Source organism: Mus caroli, chromosome 6 (assembly GCF_900094665.2).
Source record: "Mus caroli chromosome 6, CAROLI_EIJ_v1.1, whole genome shotgun sequence".
NCBI lineage: Eukaryota > Metazoa > Chordata > Mammalia > Rodentia > Muridae > Mus > Mus caroli.
Genome location: NC_034575.1, coordinates 18,261,797 through 18,277,502, shown reverse-complemented (window position 1 = coordinate 18,277,502; position 15,706 = coordinate 18,261,797). Strand labels below are relative to the sequence as shown.

General features: G+C 38.0%; 1 protein-coding gene across 1 annotated transcript in view; it reads right to left on the bottom strand.

The window, feature by feature from the left end:
- Ptprz1 (protein tyrosine phosphatase receptor type Z1) overlaps window positions 1-15,706 on the bottom strand; it is a 176,752-nt gene that overhangs the window by 23,484 nt on the left and 137,562 nt on the right. Inside the window, exons 14-19 of the mRNA XM_021165229.2 lie at window positions 13,493-13,584; window positions 7,270-7,355; window positions 4,653-4,673; window positions 4,347-4,443; window positions 1,625-1,707; window positions 236-370 (exon numbers count right to left, since the gene is read on the bottom strand). Of these exons, the coding sequence (XP_021020888.1) occupies window positions 236-370; window positions 1,625-1,707; window positions 4,347-4,443; window positions 4,653-4,673; window positions 7,270-7,355; window positions 13,493-13,584 (514 nt within the window). The remainder of the gene's footprint in view (window positions 1-235; window positions 371-1,624; window positions 1,708-4,346; window positions 4,444-4,652; window positions 4,674-7,269; window positions 7,356-13,492; window positions 13,585-15,706) is intronic.

The window sequence follows — 15,706 nt, the reverse complement described above, 5'->3', positions numbered from 1 at the left end:
AGAGGCAGAGGCAGAGGCAGAGGCAGAGGCAGAGGCAGAGGCAGAGGCAGAGGCAGAGGCAGAGGCAGAGGCAGAGGCAGAGGAGTGACTAGAAAATCAAAATCAACATTGTAGAGAGTTTACAGTAAGCCTCAGTTACATGAGACCCTGCCTCAGAAAATGAAACAAAATAAAGTGAACTGATTAAAAACACTCCTAGCTGATAGCAGAGGGGTCCTGACTCCTGACTACGTACTCGTCCTTTCTCCACGAGGTTTGTGATCATGACGATGACTTCCACATTATGCTCCCAGATCATTCTCCAGAAGTCTTCTGCTGTGGACTTCAGTGGACCCTGGGCAGCAATGTAAGCCTTTGGTCTGTTGTAACCCTGAAGAAACAAGTCACAAGTGTGTCTTGGTACCTGAATCACATGCTCATTTAAAACTGGAATCTAATGTCGGCACCCTCTTTTCAGTATCAAAAAATTGCCCAAAGAACTTGCAAAGCAGTGGAATGATAGCACTAATAAAGACAGCAATTTGCCTTCGACTTTAACTTTTGTATAAAATACTGAGTTATCTTTGAGATGACCACAGGCTTGCACCTTACTCCAGGTGCATTTGGTCCAAAAGTATTTACTGTACTTCAAGTCTTGTCCTTAATTGTGATATTTCAAAATGTTTTTCAGTCAATGAAGCTCAGTTGTGTAGAGTTAAGAAAGTGCTAGAATTATGGGCTCTTTCCTTTTCTTGGGGACACCGAGCCTGGATAACCGTTACCAGCTGTCTCTTAAGGAGCAAACAGTGCTGGGCTGACACTTTGCAAACACTGTTCTAACCCATCATCTCTACAAAACGGAAGCATCATTCCCCACCTGGTGCTGAGGTAAAAGAAGCTCGGAGGAGTTAAAGGACTACCTAATGTTATCGATAGCCAGTGGCAGAGCTGGAATTCTAAGTATTTATACCCCTTTAGTCTACATTCTTTTGGCACACAAATGGCTCCCTCTGGAAGCAGGAAGTGGAGGCTCTCATAATGAACATTCTATTGGTGGGAATTAATTTCTCTGACCTCAGTGTCAAAGGTAGAATTAACTCAAAAGCAGACTGCTAGACCAGGAGCCAGGGAAATGACAGAGTTCTGCTGACAGTCAGTCAACCCCATTTGGGGAAATTAAATTACACATATCCTACAGTTCTAAAGAGTGCAACAAAGCTGATGTCATGAAGTTGTCTAAAACAATAGAGCCTCAATACTGGCTTTATAATATCATTTGCATTTTGTTTAGTACTACCATGGGAAATTTGCAGTTTAGATTTATTTATTATCTGTGGTATATATAACACTGCCAGGAAAATTTGAATTAAGTACTGGGCCGATACCCTCTCATTTGTGGAAGTATCAGTCTATGAGAATATTCATATTCTATCCAGAACATACATTTTAACCTGAATTCCCCCTTTCTCTTATAAAATAACATAAGAACAATATTATTTAATTCAAACTCCTGTAGTCACAGGATCTCCTACGGTTTATTCATTGTTTGAATTTTCATTATATGTCAGATAGCATTTATTATACAATGGTATATATACATCCTTGTGGCATAACACATTCAGGGTTTACAAACAAAAATGCTTACATCGACATAATTGGCATTGATGTAATCAGTCAGTTTTCCATCTTTCTCAGAAAGCTGTGTGAGCTTAACCCTGCTGTGATCATCTGGAACAAAAAGAGAATATATTTCACTAGAGTAGAGATTACTGTTCATAATAAAGTTTTTCTACATTTGTATCATAATTTTATCATAAAATTAAACTCAACAAAAATAACCTACTTTATTGGTATATATTCATTTGACAAACATAACAAAGACAGATGGGCAATGATCTCCAAGTTAAGAAAGTTTCTAATGCAGTGAGACTAAGCTATTCAGGAAGTAATGTACAAGTCACAAGCGAGAGAAGCACTGTACCAAGATGAATGGAGACAGAAACTAAATTGGTATAATAAGGCAATAACCAAAGTTAGATGGATTTTTGAAATGGCACAGGGACTGGGAACAGTGGTGTTCTAGATGAGACAAGTGTGGTGGGAGCATCACAAAGCTGAGGAAGGACGCAGCAGACACCCTCTGATCATCAAGTTGGAAGAGGAAGCAGTGAAGGAAGCAGAAGGAGCCTTGGGGGTATCTGTGAAGGGTCACAAACAAGGATAAGGACGTAGATGCTGACCAAAGGATAGCAGGTCCATTCATCCATCCAACAGTAGCAGGCTACAGGAGTACAGTCAGGGTCTGGATGTCTTTCTTCACTTCTAAAATAGTTAATACCTATTTTTCCAGGTTGTTTTCAGCAGGAAATAAAAAAGTAGTATTTACAGTGCTAAGGAAACCTCTGTCCCTTATTGTAACCAGGACAAATGTCTCAGGTGAAGAAACAAATCTACAGTCTATAGAGGAGTCATCTGCTAAATAGTAAATGCTGGTGTGAATCACATGGCAAGGAAGGCAGCGTCAATACAACCTGCTGAAGAGAACATGATAATTAAAGGGAGGAAGATGCATCTCTGGACACTCCTACAACTGGACTGGAACCAGAATTTAAGCGACCTTCCAGTAATGCATTTGTTAAAAAGCCACTCAATGATCACAGGAGAAAGGATATAAGATTTTAGCTTTCTTTTTCCTCTCAGAGGGAGGAATGATCAGGAAGCCAGATTTCAAGATATGGAGGGCATAATCTGCAGGCTGCCAAAAACAAAACATATACACCAACCTAGCCACAAAGCCTTTGACCTACAATGTTGTCCTGCTTGCAAAATATATTAGGGCAATGGTGGCACAAGGCTTGTGGGAGTAACCAACCAATGTCTGATTTGACCTAAGGTGCACTCCATGAAATGGAACCCATACTGATCACTGCTGACATGACCAAGAACCATATGCTAGAGAGCTCAGAGACCTAGAGCAAAACCAAATTCTATTGATCTTTAAAAAAAAAGTAGGAATAAAATGGCTCCTAATGATACTCTGCTATATTCATAGATGAGTGCCCAATTCAAGCAACATTAGAGAAGCCTCCTCCTGCAGCAGGCAGGAACAAATACAGAGTCTCCCATAGCTGACACATTACACACACACACACACACACACACACACACACACANANANANANANAGAGAGAGAGAGAGAGAGAGAGAGAGAGAGAGAGAGACTTTGGAGCACTCAGCTTTAAATGAGATGTCCCCATCAAATCCCTCCCCTCAGAACTTAGGAAACCCCACGAAAGAGAAGGCAGAAAGAATGTAAGAGCCAGAGGGGATAGAGGATGCTAGGAAAATAAATCATCTAAATCAACTGAGCAAAACTCATGGACTCACAAAGACTGACACAGCCTCGGTATATACATATATATCATCGCTTCCAGTTTAGTGTTTCTAATGAGTCTCATGAGTGTGGGGGTGAGTGGGTCTCTGATTCTTGAGGCTTCTTTTGGGCTCTTTCCATTCTGTTGTTTCATCTTGTCTGAATTTGATGTGATAGTTTCTGCTCTATTCTATTCTATTCTATTCTATTCTATTCTATTCTATTCTATTCTATTCTATTCTATTCTATTCTGTTTTGTTGTTATTTTTTAGAATCCTGATCCTCTCTAATGAAAATCAGAAAGAGAGTGGTTGGGGATGTGAGGGGAGATGGTGGAAGAGCAAGTGCTCTAATCAGAGTGAAGAAAGACTGCAATAGAAGGAAGATAGACAATAAACTACATGATGGATGGAACTACATGATGGATGGACACTCTCAGTGCTGCTTGAGGATGAGGAAGAATGCAGCTAAGAAAATGTGTGTGTGTGTGTGTGTGCGTGTGTGTGTGTGTGTGTGTGTGTGTGTGTGTGTGTGTGTGACGGGGGATGCAAAGAGGCTCTTCACCAGATTCAGTCTAAAATCTTCAAAAGAAGAATTCCAAGAAAGGCTGGAAGCAAGCCCAGGTAGGAGCAGAAAGAAGAAGCCCAGAGAATCTTAGCTGGTCAATAAATTCACTAAGAGCTAGCGGATCCTCAGTGGAAGTTGGGCTGTGAACTATAAACAATGGCTGAAACCACAGTTAGAGAAATACAGACTATGAGGCCCGAGGAAAGGGCTGAAGATGCTTCTCTATAAAAGAAATCAATGCCACTGATGACAGCATGTGCAGAAGTGACCCCACTGTAATGCTGGTGTCAGCAGGCAGAAGGGTCTCTCCCTGATCACACAGGCCTTGAGAGAACCCCACTGAATCCATTGGCAGACAGCGCAAGGCCAACGGTTGACAGGACAGCAACAATGAGGCTGCAGTCCTCGGAGTTAAGAACATACTTACAGGCTACGATATTGACGTATCTGTTCTTGTGCTTGTTGTCTGGGTGATTGGAGCTGTCTGCTGTGATACCTAAGTCAACAGTACAGCTCTGCACTTCCTGGAAAAAAAAGGCAGGCATTGCCTTTTAACACAAATTCTTTCAAAACAAGTGCCTTTAAATATAAGGAAGACAAAACAAATAAAATGGTCTAGCAAAAAAAAATGTGTATATATATATATATATATATATATATATATATATATAACACATTTACATGTTACAACTACTTCTTGGCTAAAAGGAAATGCAGTGAAATAATGCCTTACCTGGTAAAACTCTTTCAGTGTCTAATGAGGAAATGAATGCCAAAAAAGTAAAGAAATCACATTCCACAGCACACGACAAATGAGAAAAGAAAGTGTTCATATTAGGTTTACAATGGAAAACTATGATCATGCAATAAATACATTTGTCACATACTAACACAACAGAATGTTTCAAACAGTTGCACACAAATCAAAATGCCACATAATTTGGAACTTTAATTATGTAAATGAATAAAACCAGCATGTTTAAATGGGGATGCGGATGTAGTATGATGAATATTTAAAATGCTAATAAGAACCACATATCCCATGACCCATTCTGTCATAGTAATTGGATTGGCTTAAATACAAAGGTAGTTTGAATTGACCTCAATAGCACTATTTGAAACTCCGAATTAGTGATACATTTTTTGAGTTATTTTATGGAATAAATAGCTTCCTGTTAGGTGGTTTATAACAGATTTTGGGTTTTCAAAACATTACCTACTCCTAAAAGAGTCTTAATCTGTGATTAAAGGACACCATCATTTTGAAATAAAACTTACAAAGCATTACTTTGTATAGATTTAACTAATAGGATCATTAAAAAAACTTTTTTTAATATTTTTTATTAGGTATTTTCCTCATTTACATTTCCAATGCTATCCCAAAAGTCCCCCATACCCTCCCCCCACTCCCCTACCCACCCACTTCCACTTTTTGGCCCTGGNGTTCCCCTGTACTGGGGCACATAAAGTTTGTAAGTCCAATGGGCCTCTCTTTTCAGTGATGGCTGACTAGGCCATCTTTTGATACAAATGATCATTGCAAAACAGTTTGGCTAACTTTCTATTAAAATGGATTAAGGGCTTGTCCAGAAGTGTTTCCTATCTAAACAATCAGTTTATGATTCATTAATATTTAGAACCAAGATAATAAAACTAAAGCCTTGTAATTTCAGACAACATAAACCCCAATTATGAAACTAACCTCCAGCAAGTGCTGCAACGCCTCCCTATAAGAGCTCTGAAGGCCTCTTTGGCCACAAGATATTCTGGATGACTAAAAACAGTCTAGTATATGAACCACTTAAAAGGTGTAGCATTATTAGTTATTAAGGTAATTATTCAGTTAATGAGAAGTATTCTTAAATCAGACTTAGTTAAAGAATAATGGAATTAAGAGAAATTTATGAGTAGAAATGTAGTTATTAGATTAATCCTATGTATCAACTGTTTAATAATTTCAGGATTTGCTTGATAGGTGTGAATTAGTGACTGTTCTTGAGACAATTTTAACTATAAATCTTTCTTTTTTGCTTAGGATTTGCTTTTGTGCATGTGGAATGTTACAGCCGCCTTTTGCCCATTTCCCCCTGTTGGATTATAGCTCTGTTTGATGGTACCCAACCGGAGTGTTGTTAACAGCACAGTTAACACTTTAGCAATACTGTACTCTCAGGAGCCTCCAGCTAATAATACTAAGAGATCAAATGTGATGCATTAAATAGGAGACTCGTTATGCTATAGCCCATCTCACTTCTATTCTTCTGAAAGCTTTCGAATCTGTGGCTGGTTCCTTCCCTACCTATCTCGTGATTATTAACAGGACTCCTAGGAAGTTGTTGTGTGGAAGAAGTGGTTCGGAACACAGAGAGTAGATCAAGGCCCAACAAATCCTGAGATCAGGGCCAGAGCTCCAAAGCCTTTAAAGAGAGAGAGAGTTCTAGGGAATGTTGAGGAGATGGGGAGTGAAGAAGAGATTGGAAGGTAATGTGTAGTGTGGTGTTTCCTATTTGGGGTGACTGGGTGATTTGGAAAGAGAGGCTGACCACTGCTTACTGATGTTAAGGTTCATGGAGAGGATATGAGATCCCAGTTTTGCTATTTATCAGTTGTTACTTCGTTTCTATGAAGTTTAATTGTATCAGTTATTTTTCTATGATCCCATATAACAAATCCTGGAGTTGAATACATCTTGACTATGAAGCCCCTGGCCAGTCACTTGTATAACCCTTCGTGTGTTTATGTTTATCATTTAACCTGGCACATGTGACTCCTTATTTTGAGAAACATGCTTAAATGACAGGTCAGTGGGCACAACACACTTGCAGTACATTTTTCCACCTCTTCTAAGAGCATTTAACAGTGTCATTAGAAAATATTTTATTGATTATAAAGTTCAAATGATTTTAGAAATGTATGTCTCCTTGTGTAACCAAAGTTTCTAAATGCTTCTCTGAGTTTCTGTTGGTATAGGCTTCATATATTTTTTTGCTGAAAATCATCAGGTTTAGTAGTTTAGTATACTTTATGCAACTTAGGAAAGAAATCACTATGACTTATTTAGGTTTTAAGAAAAGAATGTTACCAATATGTAACCTAATGTGAGAGGATTTACATTTGTGTTGGTTTCTTTTACTAGTGCATGTTCACGTTTAAAGCAGAAAGCCAAGCCTCTAAGTTATATCGTAGCTAAAACACATCCCCTAAGCACATATGTAATTATGAAATGGATATCATATTTTTCCTAGAAACAAAAGTGGTTTCAATGTCTTTACATCATGAAATAGCTTCACGCTGAATTGTTGACATTTATTACTTTTAATATTATTAGAACAGACATATTTAAATCATACCTCAAATTCTTCAGTGAACCCATTACTTGCATGTAAGTCTGCAACGTGCTTTGGAAAATGCTTTATTGGAATCGCTCCAATATCATCTAAGTGAATAAAATAAACACATTAGAAAGGGTACCAGTGGAAATTACTGTCTCTTCCACTGTAAGGTATTGTATAAAATAAATTAAAAAATCAACCATGATAACCCAACTATACTGCAATTAACAACTTTATATATATTTATTGTAGAATTGATTTGATTATACTTTTTCCTTATATACTCTAAAGAGAAACTAATTTCTTTTTGAGTTTAGTTTATAAATAACCCTAAAGCCATACTTAACAATGCGGTCATCTTGTTTTGGGCAATTTTGTTTAATATGAGTAAAGATTGTATATAAATTCTTGCAAAAAGATTTGCAGAAATTATATATTAACTTACTTATTTAATACATGTTTATTTACTTGTATTTATGGTCTTGTATATAAAAGCTGGCCTTAAACTTGTCATACTTCACCAGCTAGATTTAAATTTGCCATCCTGCTTCAGTCTCCCAAGTGTGGATTTGAGGAATTGTCCCATAATCTCCAGCTATATTTTAATCTATTACAGTGCAATTACAATTGTATAAAGTTTTGTAGTTTAATATCTTGTTTTTATGATAATATATGTATATGTTTATCCTTGAAAATATTTCTTTCTTCTCTCTACATGTAAGAGAAAGCATTTATATGGACTTATATTATAATAATAATGTATGTGATAATTTAAGAAAAACTTTGGAGCTATTCATCTGTAAAGCCTCAAGACCTTTAACTTGAAAACATACTGTGTAAATGAGGCCATGAATCTGTTAACGTATTTATAAGGGGGCAAAATATTTTAAGCAGCTAACCCTGTACTTTCCTTTTTTTTCTAGGAACTATTTTCTGAGATTAAACATAGTAGCTCACAGTATATGGTTTTACCAGTGATTTTTCTAATACGGAAACGTCAAACACATTTCACTAGAAATAGTTATTTACATTAACAGATGTTCAGCATTTCGGCCTTCTAAAAATTTTAAGCTTCAGTTACTAAGAATTTGTTGATTGAAAAAAAAATTCGTCTCCATCTGCTCTTCCTCCTAGGTGGGTAGAGCTGAATCCTAACGTTGAATTAGCCAGTGAAGCTTGGGAAGCTCCTCAGTGTAATTTCCCCTTCACACCTATAGAAAGAGTGTGCTTGCAAGTAGCATTTATAATTAGGTAAGAAAACAAAAATGATTTGTCATGCCCAAATCATTAGTTCCTATGAATGTCCTTCAGACCCACAGGTCCCCCATGCTCATGCCCAGACAACCCAGCACTGCAGACACACCAGGCATTCTGGGAAGTTCTTTGATAATTGGTCTGCAAGTGAGACTGGGATATCTCTTCATTTCCCAATATTACACAAAGAGAAAACACTTTCATGATCAAGGGTGACTTTTCCATACCTGAGTGAGTGAGAGGACCCGGCTTTGGTTACCGCTCTTTTGACATCCAAAACAAGTCTTAGACAAGGCCTTAATTTAATTACTGTATTTTATTCATAGTAACACATCATGGTGCACTCTGGCTAATATTAGAGCTAATCTGAAAGCCCATAAGAGTGAGGTATAGAAAGCAGATGTTTGGAAGTGAAGAAAATCACATTTCCACAGACAGCTGAGTTTGCAGTCTCAAGACCCTCAAAGTGTTAAAGGGTCAACGCTCTATTAAAGTAACCTCTTAGTCTTAACATAAGATAGAAGAACAGAAAACAACTTCTATGTATAGAAAGAACAAAATTAACAATACATATTCTATGGAACATAAATGCTGGTATAAAGAAAAGTGTAAAGAAAACAGGTGTTTTTCTTCTATTTTGTTAATGGCATTTCAGAAGATAACAACATGCAGAATCCAGGTCTGGCAGCAATTTGGGAAGCATCTACACAGTTTGAAACAAGACTTGTATAAATGACCACATGGAAGACAAGCCTCTTTTCTTGTCCGGGTTTAGAAAACTTTGTCACTATTTCATCTCTATCATCTTCTTCTTCTTCCTCTCCTTGCATATTTCTTTTAAAAATTCCCATTTCTTTTAAAATATATATTTTTTATTTTTTGAGATTATAATATAATATCATTTTCCTCCCTCTAAATCCTCCCATGTCCACCTGCCTTGCTCACTTTTTAAATTGTTGTTGGTGGTGGTGGTGGTGTGTGTGTGTGTTTGTGTGTGTGGTGTGTTTGTATTTTTAAACACACAGATACAAGTTTCTCAGAATGTATAGTGTTACTTGTATAAATATATTTTCAGTGGGGACCAGTGTTAGGATAACAAATTGATATGATGTGCTCTTCCTTGAAAAAGACTATCTTTACCAGGTTTCATTGTACCTTGATTAGCTGTAGTTATTTTTGTAGGACTCGGGCCCCATAGGTCTTCTGTCATCCTTGTTAACATGTCTATTGCTGTCCCCCTTGTTCAGCCCATGTGGATGTAGTCATGTTGATAAGACACTTGTGCATAGCTTCTGCCCTATCTCAGAGAGAAGGTCTCACAACAAGCTCCCTGTTGCTCTTACAATCTTCCTACTACATCTCTCACAATGATACCTGGGCCTTAGGTGCCAGAATTGTGGTGTAGACTCATCAGTGGGAACTGGGATCACAGCTTTGTGTTTTGATCAGTTGTAATTCTCTCTAATGGTCTCTGTCTGTTGCAAAGAGAAGGTTTCTTTTTTATTTTTATTTTTATTTTATTTTCGTTTTCCGAGACAGGATTTCTCTGTATAGGCCTAGCTGTCCTGGAACTCACTTTGTAGACCAGGCTGGCCTCGAAATCAGAAATCCACCTGCCTCTGCCTCCGGAGTGCTGGGAGGTGTGCACCACCACGCCTGGCAAAGAGAAGCTTTCTTTCTTCCTTTCTTTCTTCCTTCCTTTCTTTCTTTCTTTCTTTCTTTCTTTCTTTCTTTCTTTCTTTCTTTCTTTCTTTCTTTCTTTCTTTCTTTTTTTTAGAGCTTACTTAAAATTTTATTGAGTATAAAATATATTACTCTCTAGTATTTCATTTTATTCATTTTTTTGTTAATTTTTTAAAATATTTTTTATTACGTATCAAGCTTTCTTGACGAGGGGTGAGGACTCCACTTATCTGGCTAGATTCTGGAGAAAGATGTGTCCATTTTTCCTTAGCCCTTTGTGTTCTGAAAAGTTATAATGTATAATGTAATCACATAAATGACTGTGATTTTGGCTCCATAGGAAAACTAGTAGGGTCAGGGCGTGTTTGCATCCTTCTCTCTGAATGTTGTTGTCCATGTAAATGTTGATATAATAGACAATTAAAAATTCAATCATTCAGCGTCTGGAACCTTTCAAACAACTATACATTCCTGTCCTCCCCCTCCGCTAGTACAACAACCACTGTTTATGGTGTTTGTTTTTTTGGGTATGTGTGTATGTGTGCACCCAAATATTAAGAAACACATTTTCACATAAACACAGATGATCAGGAATGATCTGTCCTCTTAAGGTTTATGTCAACTAGACACAATGAAGAGTCATTTGAGAAGAGGGACGCTTGAGCACTGGAAAAACATCTCCATAGCATTGGTCTATAGGCAAGCCTGCCAACACATTTTTTTGATTCACAATTGAAATGGGTGGGAGATTCCAGTTCTCTGTGGGTGATGCAGTCCCTGGGCTATTGGTATGGAGTTGTAGAAGAAAGCAGGCTGAGCAAGTCATGAGACACAACCCAGTATGAAATGTTTCTCCATGGCTTCTGCTTCAGCTCCTGTCTACAGATTCTCGCCTCAAGTTCCTGCCTTGACTTCACTCAGTGATGACTATTATTGCCTGGAAGTGTCAAGATGAAATAAACACTTTCCTTTCCAAGTTGCTTTTGGTCACAGCGTTCTGTCATTGCAATAGCAATCTCAACTAAGAAAGAAATTGGTACTAGGTTCATGAGATTGCTGAGCGAGACATGACCAAACCTGTTTTGGGAAGGCTTGGGAAGGGTTTTGGAATCTGGGGCTGGAAAAGTCATTGAGTGTTCAGAGCATAATGAGATATTGATGGTACTTGGATGGTTATGCTGAGAGCAGTGCAGATGATGGATGGAGGTCTAGCTTGTGAAGTTTCAGATGGAAATTTGAGAGTCCCTTAAGGACTCTAAGGATGTTTTAATATTTTGATTGAGGAATCTGTGGTTCTTGTCATCTCAGGCTGGAAAATTGTCTGTGATTAAGAAGAGACCAGCACCACTAAGGCAAAAATCATCTAGGAAGTGTTTCCTCAGATCAATGGGCAGAGGTTGTAGTTCACAACAGACCTAGGTTCTTCCTTTGTTAGCAGCCCAACTTGGTAACTTGTAAGAGTTTCCCAGGTGGTACTAGTTTTGAAGAAAAGAAGGGATCAAAAAGAGAAGTTGAGACTTGGCACAGTGAGGATGTAGCCTCAGTTGCAGCAGAGACTCTAGCACTTTTGGGACTCCATTACCATGAGATGACCTCCAAGGATAGCAGCAGGTGTGAATCAAAGCCAACATGAGCCTACAAGACAAGTTGAATGTGCTGTGGATGACGAAGCCAAAGACGTGGAGCTGCCAAGGTCCTTTGGAGCCCAGAGCATCATAATCCGAGAAGTTTGACACCAAGCTTTATATCATCAGACTTTGCTTTTTGCCTTGATCTGATTCTAACTGTGCCCTGTTCTTCCTTTTTGAAATAAGAATAATGTAACTTACTTTTTAATTTTCCAGGAGCCTACAGTTGAAAAAAAAACTTTGGAAATTTAGAGATCCTTTGGATATTTTAGAGAGGCTTTGAACTTTGAAAGAGACTGAACGTTTAGAGTCTCAGTTTTTAAAGACTGTGGAACTTTTAAAAGTTAAAATGTTTTATACTGTCTTGTTCATGTGAACATGATATCTTGGCCATAATAAGGAAGGAAATACTATAGTACGATGGTTATGTGTTTTGATGTCAATTGCCCTGGTTAGTTTTATGGTATTTTGACTCAAATTAGAGCCATTTGGGAAGTGGGAATTTAGATTGAGAAAATGCCTATTTATGATTGGCCAAATGTTTTTGGTCATTTTCGATTACTTATTGAAGTGGGAAAGCCCAGCCCACTGTGGGTCGTGTAAGCACTGTGTAGGTGATCTGAGTTGTATAAGAAAACAGGTTGAGCAAGCCATGAGAAGCAAGCCAATAAGTGATGCTGCTCTATGGCCTGTCCTTCAGTTCTTGCGTTCAAGAGTGCCTACCTTGATTTCTTGCCCTGACTTCTCTCAGTGATAGAGTGTGACCTGAGCATTGTAAGATGAAATTAACCCCCTTTCCCTTCCTCAACGTTGCTTTTGGTCATGGTGTTTTATAACAGCAATAGAAAACCTATTGCAGTCATTACATTTTAGCTTTATTTCTGTTTTTTTTTTCCTGTCCACATTTCTGACCATTTTGCTTAGATTTCCTCTACTGCAGTAGAAATGAGTGAAAGCCTTATTATGCTGGTTAGCTTTTGTTTACTTGACACAAAGGATGAGATGAGAGAATTTCCTCAGATGAAAGAATTTCCAGTGAGGAATTGTTTCCATCAGACTGTGCTTTGGGCTGTCTATTGTGAAATTTTCTAAATTAATTATTAATTGGAGATAGCCCTCCCTACTATGAGCAGTACTACCCCTAGGAAGGTCGTCTTCAGTTGTATATATATTTTAAAAAGGCACAATGTACAAGCTATGGAGAGCAAGCCAGTAAGTAGCACTCTTCCATGTTCTCTATTTCAATTCATGCCTCTAGGTGACTGCCTTGGGTTCATGTCCTGATTTTGCTCAGTGATGAACTATAAACTATAAGCTGAAGTAAACCTCCTTCCACAAATTTTTTCTGCCATGTTTTTTAAATCCCAACAATAGAAACCCAAGTAGGATAATTACTTTTAACTAATATTAATTGCTAGTGTTTTTCTACATATTATGCCAGATTATTATAAATTAGTTTGCCATATCACCCCTGTGACTAAGTATATTTGAAATTAACAAGAACAGAATAGAAGACTGGTTGCCTGACACATGCTATAACACTTCTTTTAGTAACAAATATTTACTCAGGTGCATTATAGATATTTAGAAAATATTCCAATAAAGGCAAACCTTCCTTCATCGTTCTTTTCTTTCAGCATATACAAAGTACTCTTAAGCACTCACTAGTTCATTACCTGAAATTGGAAAGATGGGTGTTGGTGGTGTAGATATTACTCGAGGGGATGTATTGTCTTCTAAATAAAAGTGAGCAGTCTGGAAGCATTTTCTGAAAAGAAAAAGAAAATGAACACATAAGAAGATAACATCTAAGCTTCTGGAAAATTTCCAGGGAAGTATCTAGATTACAACAAACATGGATCCATGACCAGGAGAGTAACCATTGCAATCTACGTCTGTTTTCATAAAGCAGAAATAAGGAAGAATTTCATGTCACTGAGTTCATCTCACTTTTACCAGCACCAGATGCAGAGTGAGCAGATATCAGACAAGCATAGGTAGCATTAGAAGGGACAGTTGGTACCAAATACTGCTTTACAGATGTAGGAAATAGTAGTGCCTCAGGCACTCTCCCATATTGGCATCTACCAAGGTGTCTTGCCAACTTGGTAGGACAGGGGTTGAAAGTAAAGAGAGTGACCATGGAGCATTCTTAAAACAACCATGTCCTCTGAAACATGGTCAGCTGGTCAGAAAAGCTATGTCTATATAGAAATGAAATCCCACAATGGCATCACTTTGAGGGAAGGAGAAGGCAGCTTTTACTGTTCAATAATACAGCAGTAGTGGAATGTAAGAGGATAATGAGCACACAAGCAAAACTCGAAGTGATTTTTATTTCTGACAGATGCAAGTCTTGTTGATGAGCATTTGGAGAATGAATATATTTAGAAGCAATGACAATTGTGACCTACAATGTCACCTGCATCTATTTTCATTCAGATAATAAGAGTAACATCTGGTGAGAGCACACTACATAGTGCCGAGTGGAGCAGAGACACAACTGCTGCTATACAATAAAGCAAGCCATCCCGTAATTTGAGAGATTTAGGTAATTAAAATGGCTAATGACTCCTTTTGATGTGTGTAATTTTATTTAAGTTAGTCACGAATGGTTGAGTTTCCACAGAAATATCTCTCTACAGGAAAATCTTAATCTTATTTTCCATTTTAAAGCTTCAAGCTACACATTATTACTCCTAATGAGCTTTAACATGGCATTTGTTCTTATTCAGTGACCTCCTAAATCTCAGTATATTTCCAGGAAATCAGTTCCCTGGATACAGTTCTTGAATGGCCTCCCACTGTTATTAGAATCCTATTGTTATCTCAGCAGAGGACAGGAAGGTCCTAGCTTCACCAATCTTTGTCACTTCACTGCCAATAACCTCTTCACCCAGCAGGCTTCAGTTCTCTCTCTCTCTCTCTCTCTCTCTCTCTCTCTCTCTCTCTCTCTCTCTCTCTCTCTCTCTCTCTCCTCTCAGAGAAGCCATATTTAAACCACTTTAGCACCTTGTGCACTGGCGATTCTGCTGCCCACATGCCTCTTTCCCATTATTTTTGCATCCTCCGAGGGCCCTGGATATCTCTGTCATTACTCTTCTCGCCTTGCTTGCTCTGTGGCACATGCTGCTATAAAAACATGAAACTCCTCCTCTACTGAGAATGGGACTACGTCTGGACAAAGCCATTGCGAAGTTGAAAAACATCATGAGCTGAAAATGCATTAAGTACATACCCAACCCCCCACGTGGCACAACTTAGCAATGCGGTACAAGCCAGAGTGTTGGTTATTTACTTCTATGGTAATGTGGCTGACTGGAAATTATGAGTTATTATCACTGCCCAGCAACTCAAGAGAAGAGTAAACTTCATGTGACAAGTCCAGTGCGATAAATCAAATTCAGCATTTAAGGTACAGTTTCTACTGAATGTGAACTCCTTTGTCAGTGTGCTAAAGACAAAAATGGTTGAATCATCTTAAGGTGGGAAGCTCCTGTATTTGGTTTTATTGTTTTGTTGTTTTACATATATATTTAGTCTCCTCCACCAAGACATAAACCAATCATTCAAAATAGGTAATTACTAAAATGTCATTCACCAGTGTCATCACATTGCAGGTACCCCAAGATACCTTTTCAATGAATGTAGTGTAAAATTGTGTATTTATGACTCATTTTTTAGTGTTAATGCCAAGAGTAAAGAAAAACATAAAGCAACAGTGTTCATAGCAAGGTGCTTGCCTCTGAGAGTATAAACCCTTGAAAAATCAGACTGAGAGAACAGTAGAGTATTTTCCAGAGGAAGCAGGTGAGTGGATAAGGAAGCAGGTATCAAAGGCACCATGAGACTAATTTCATCTTGGAAAGCAGAATCTGTAGTCAAATGAG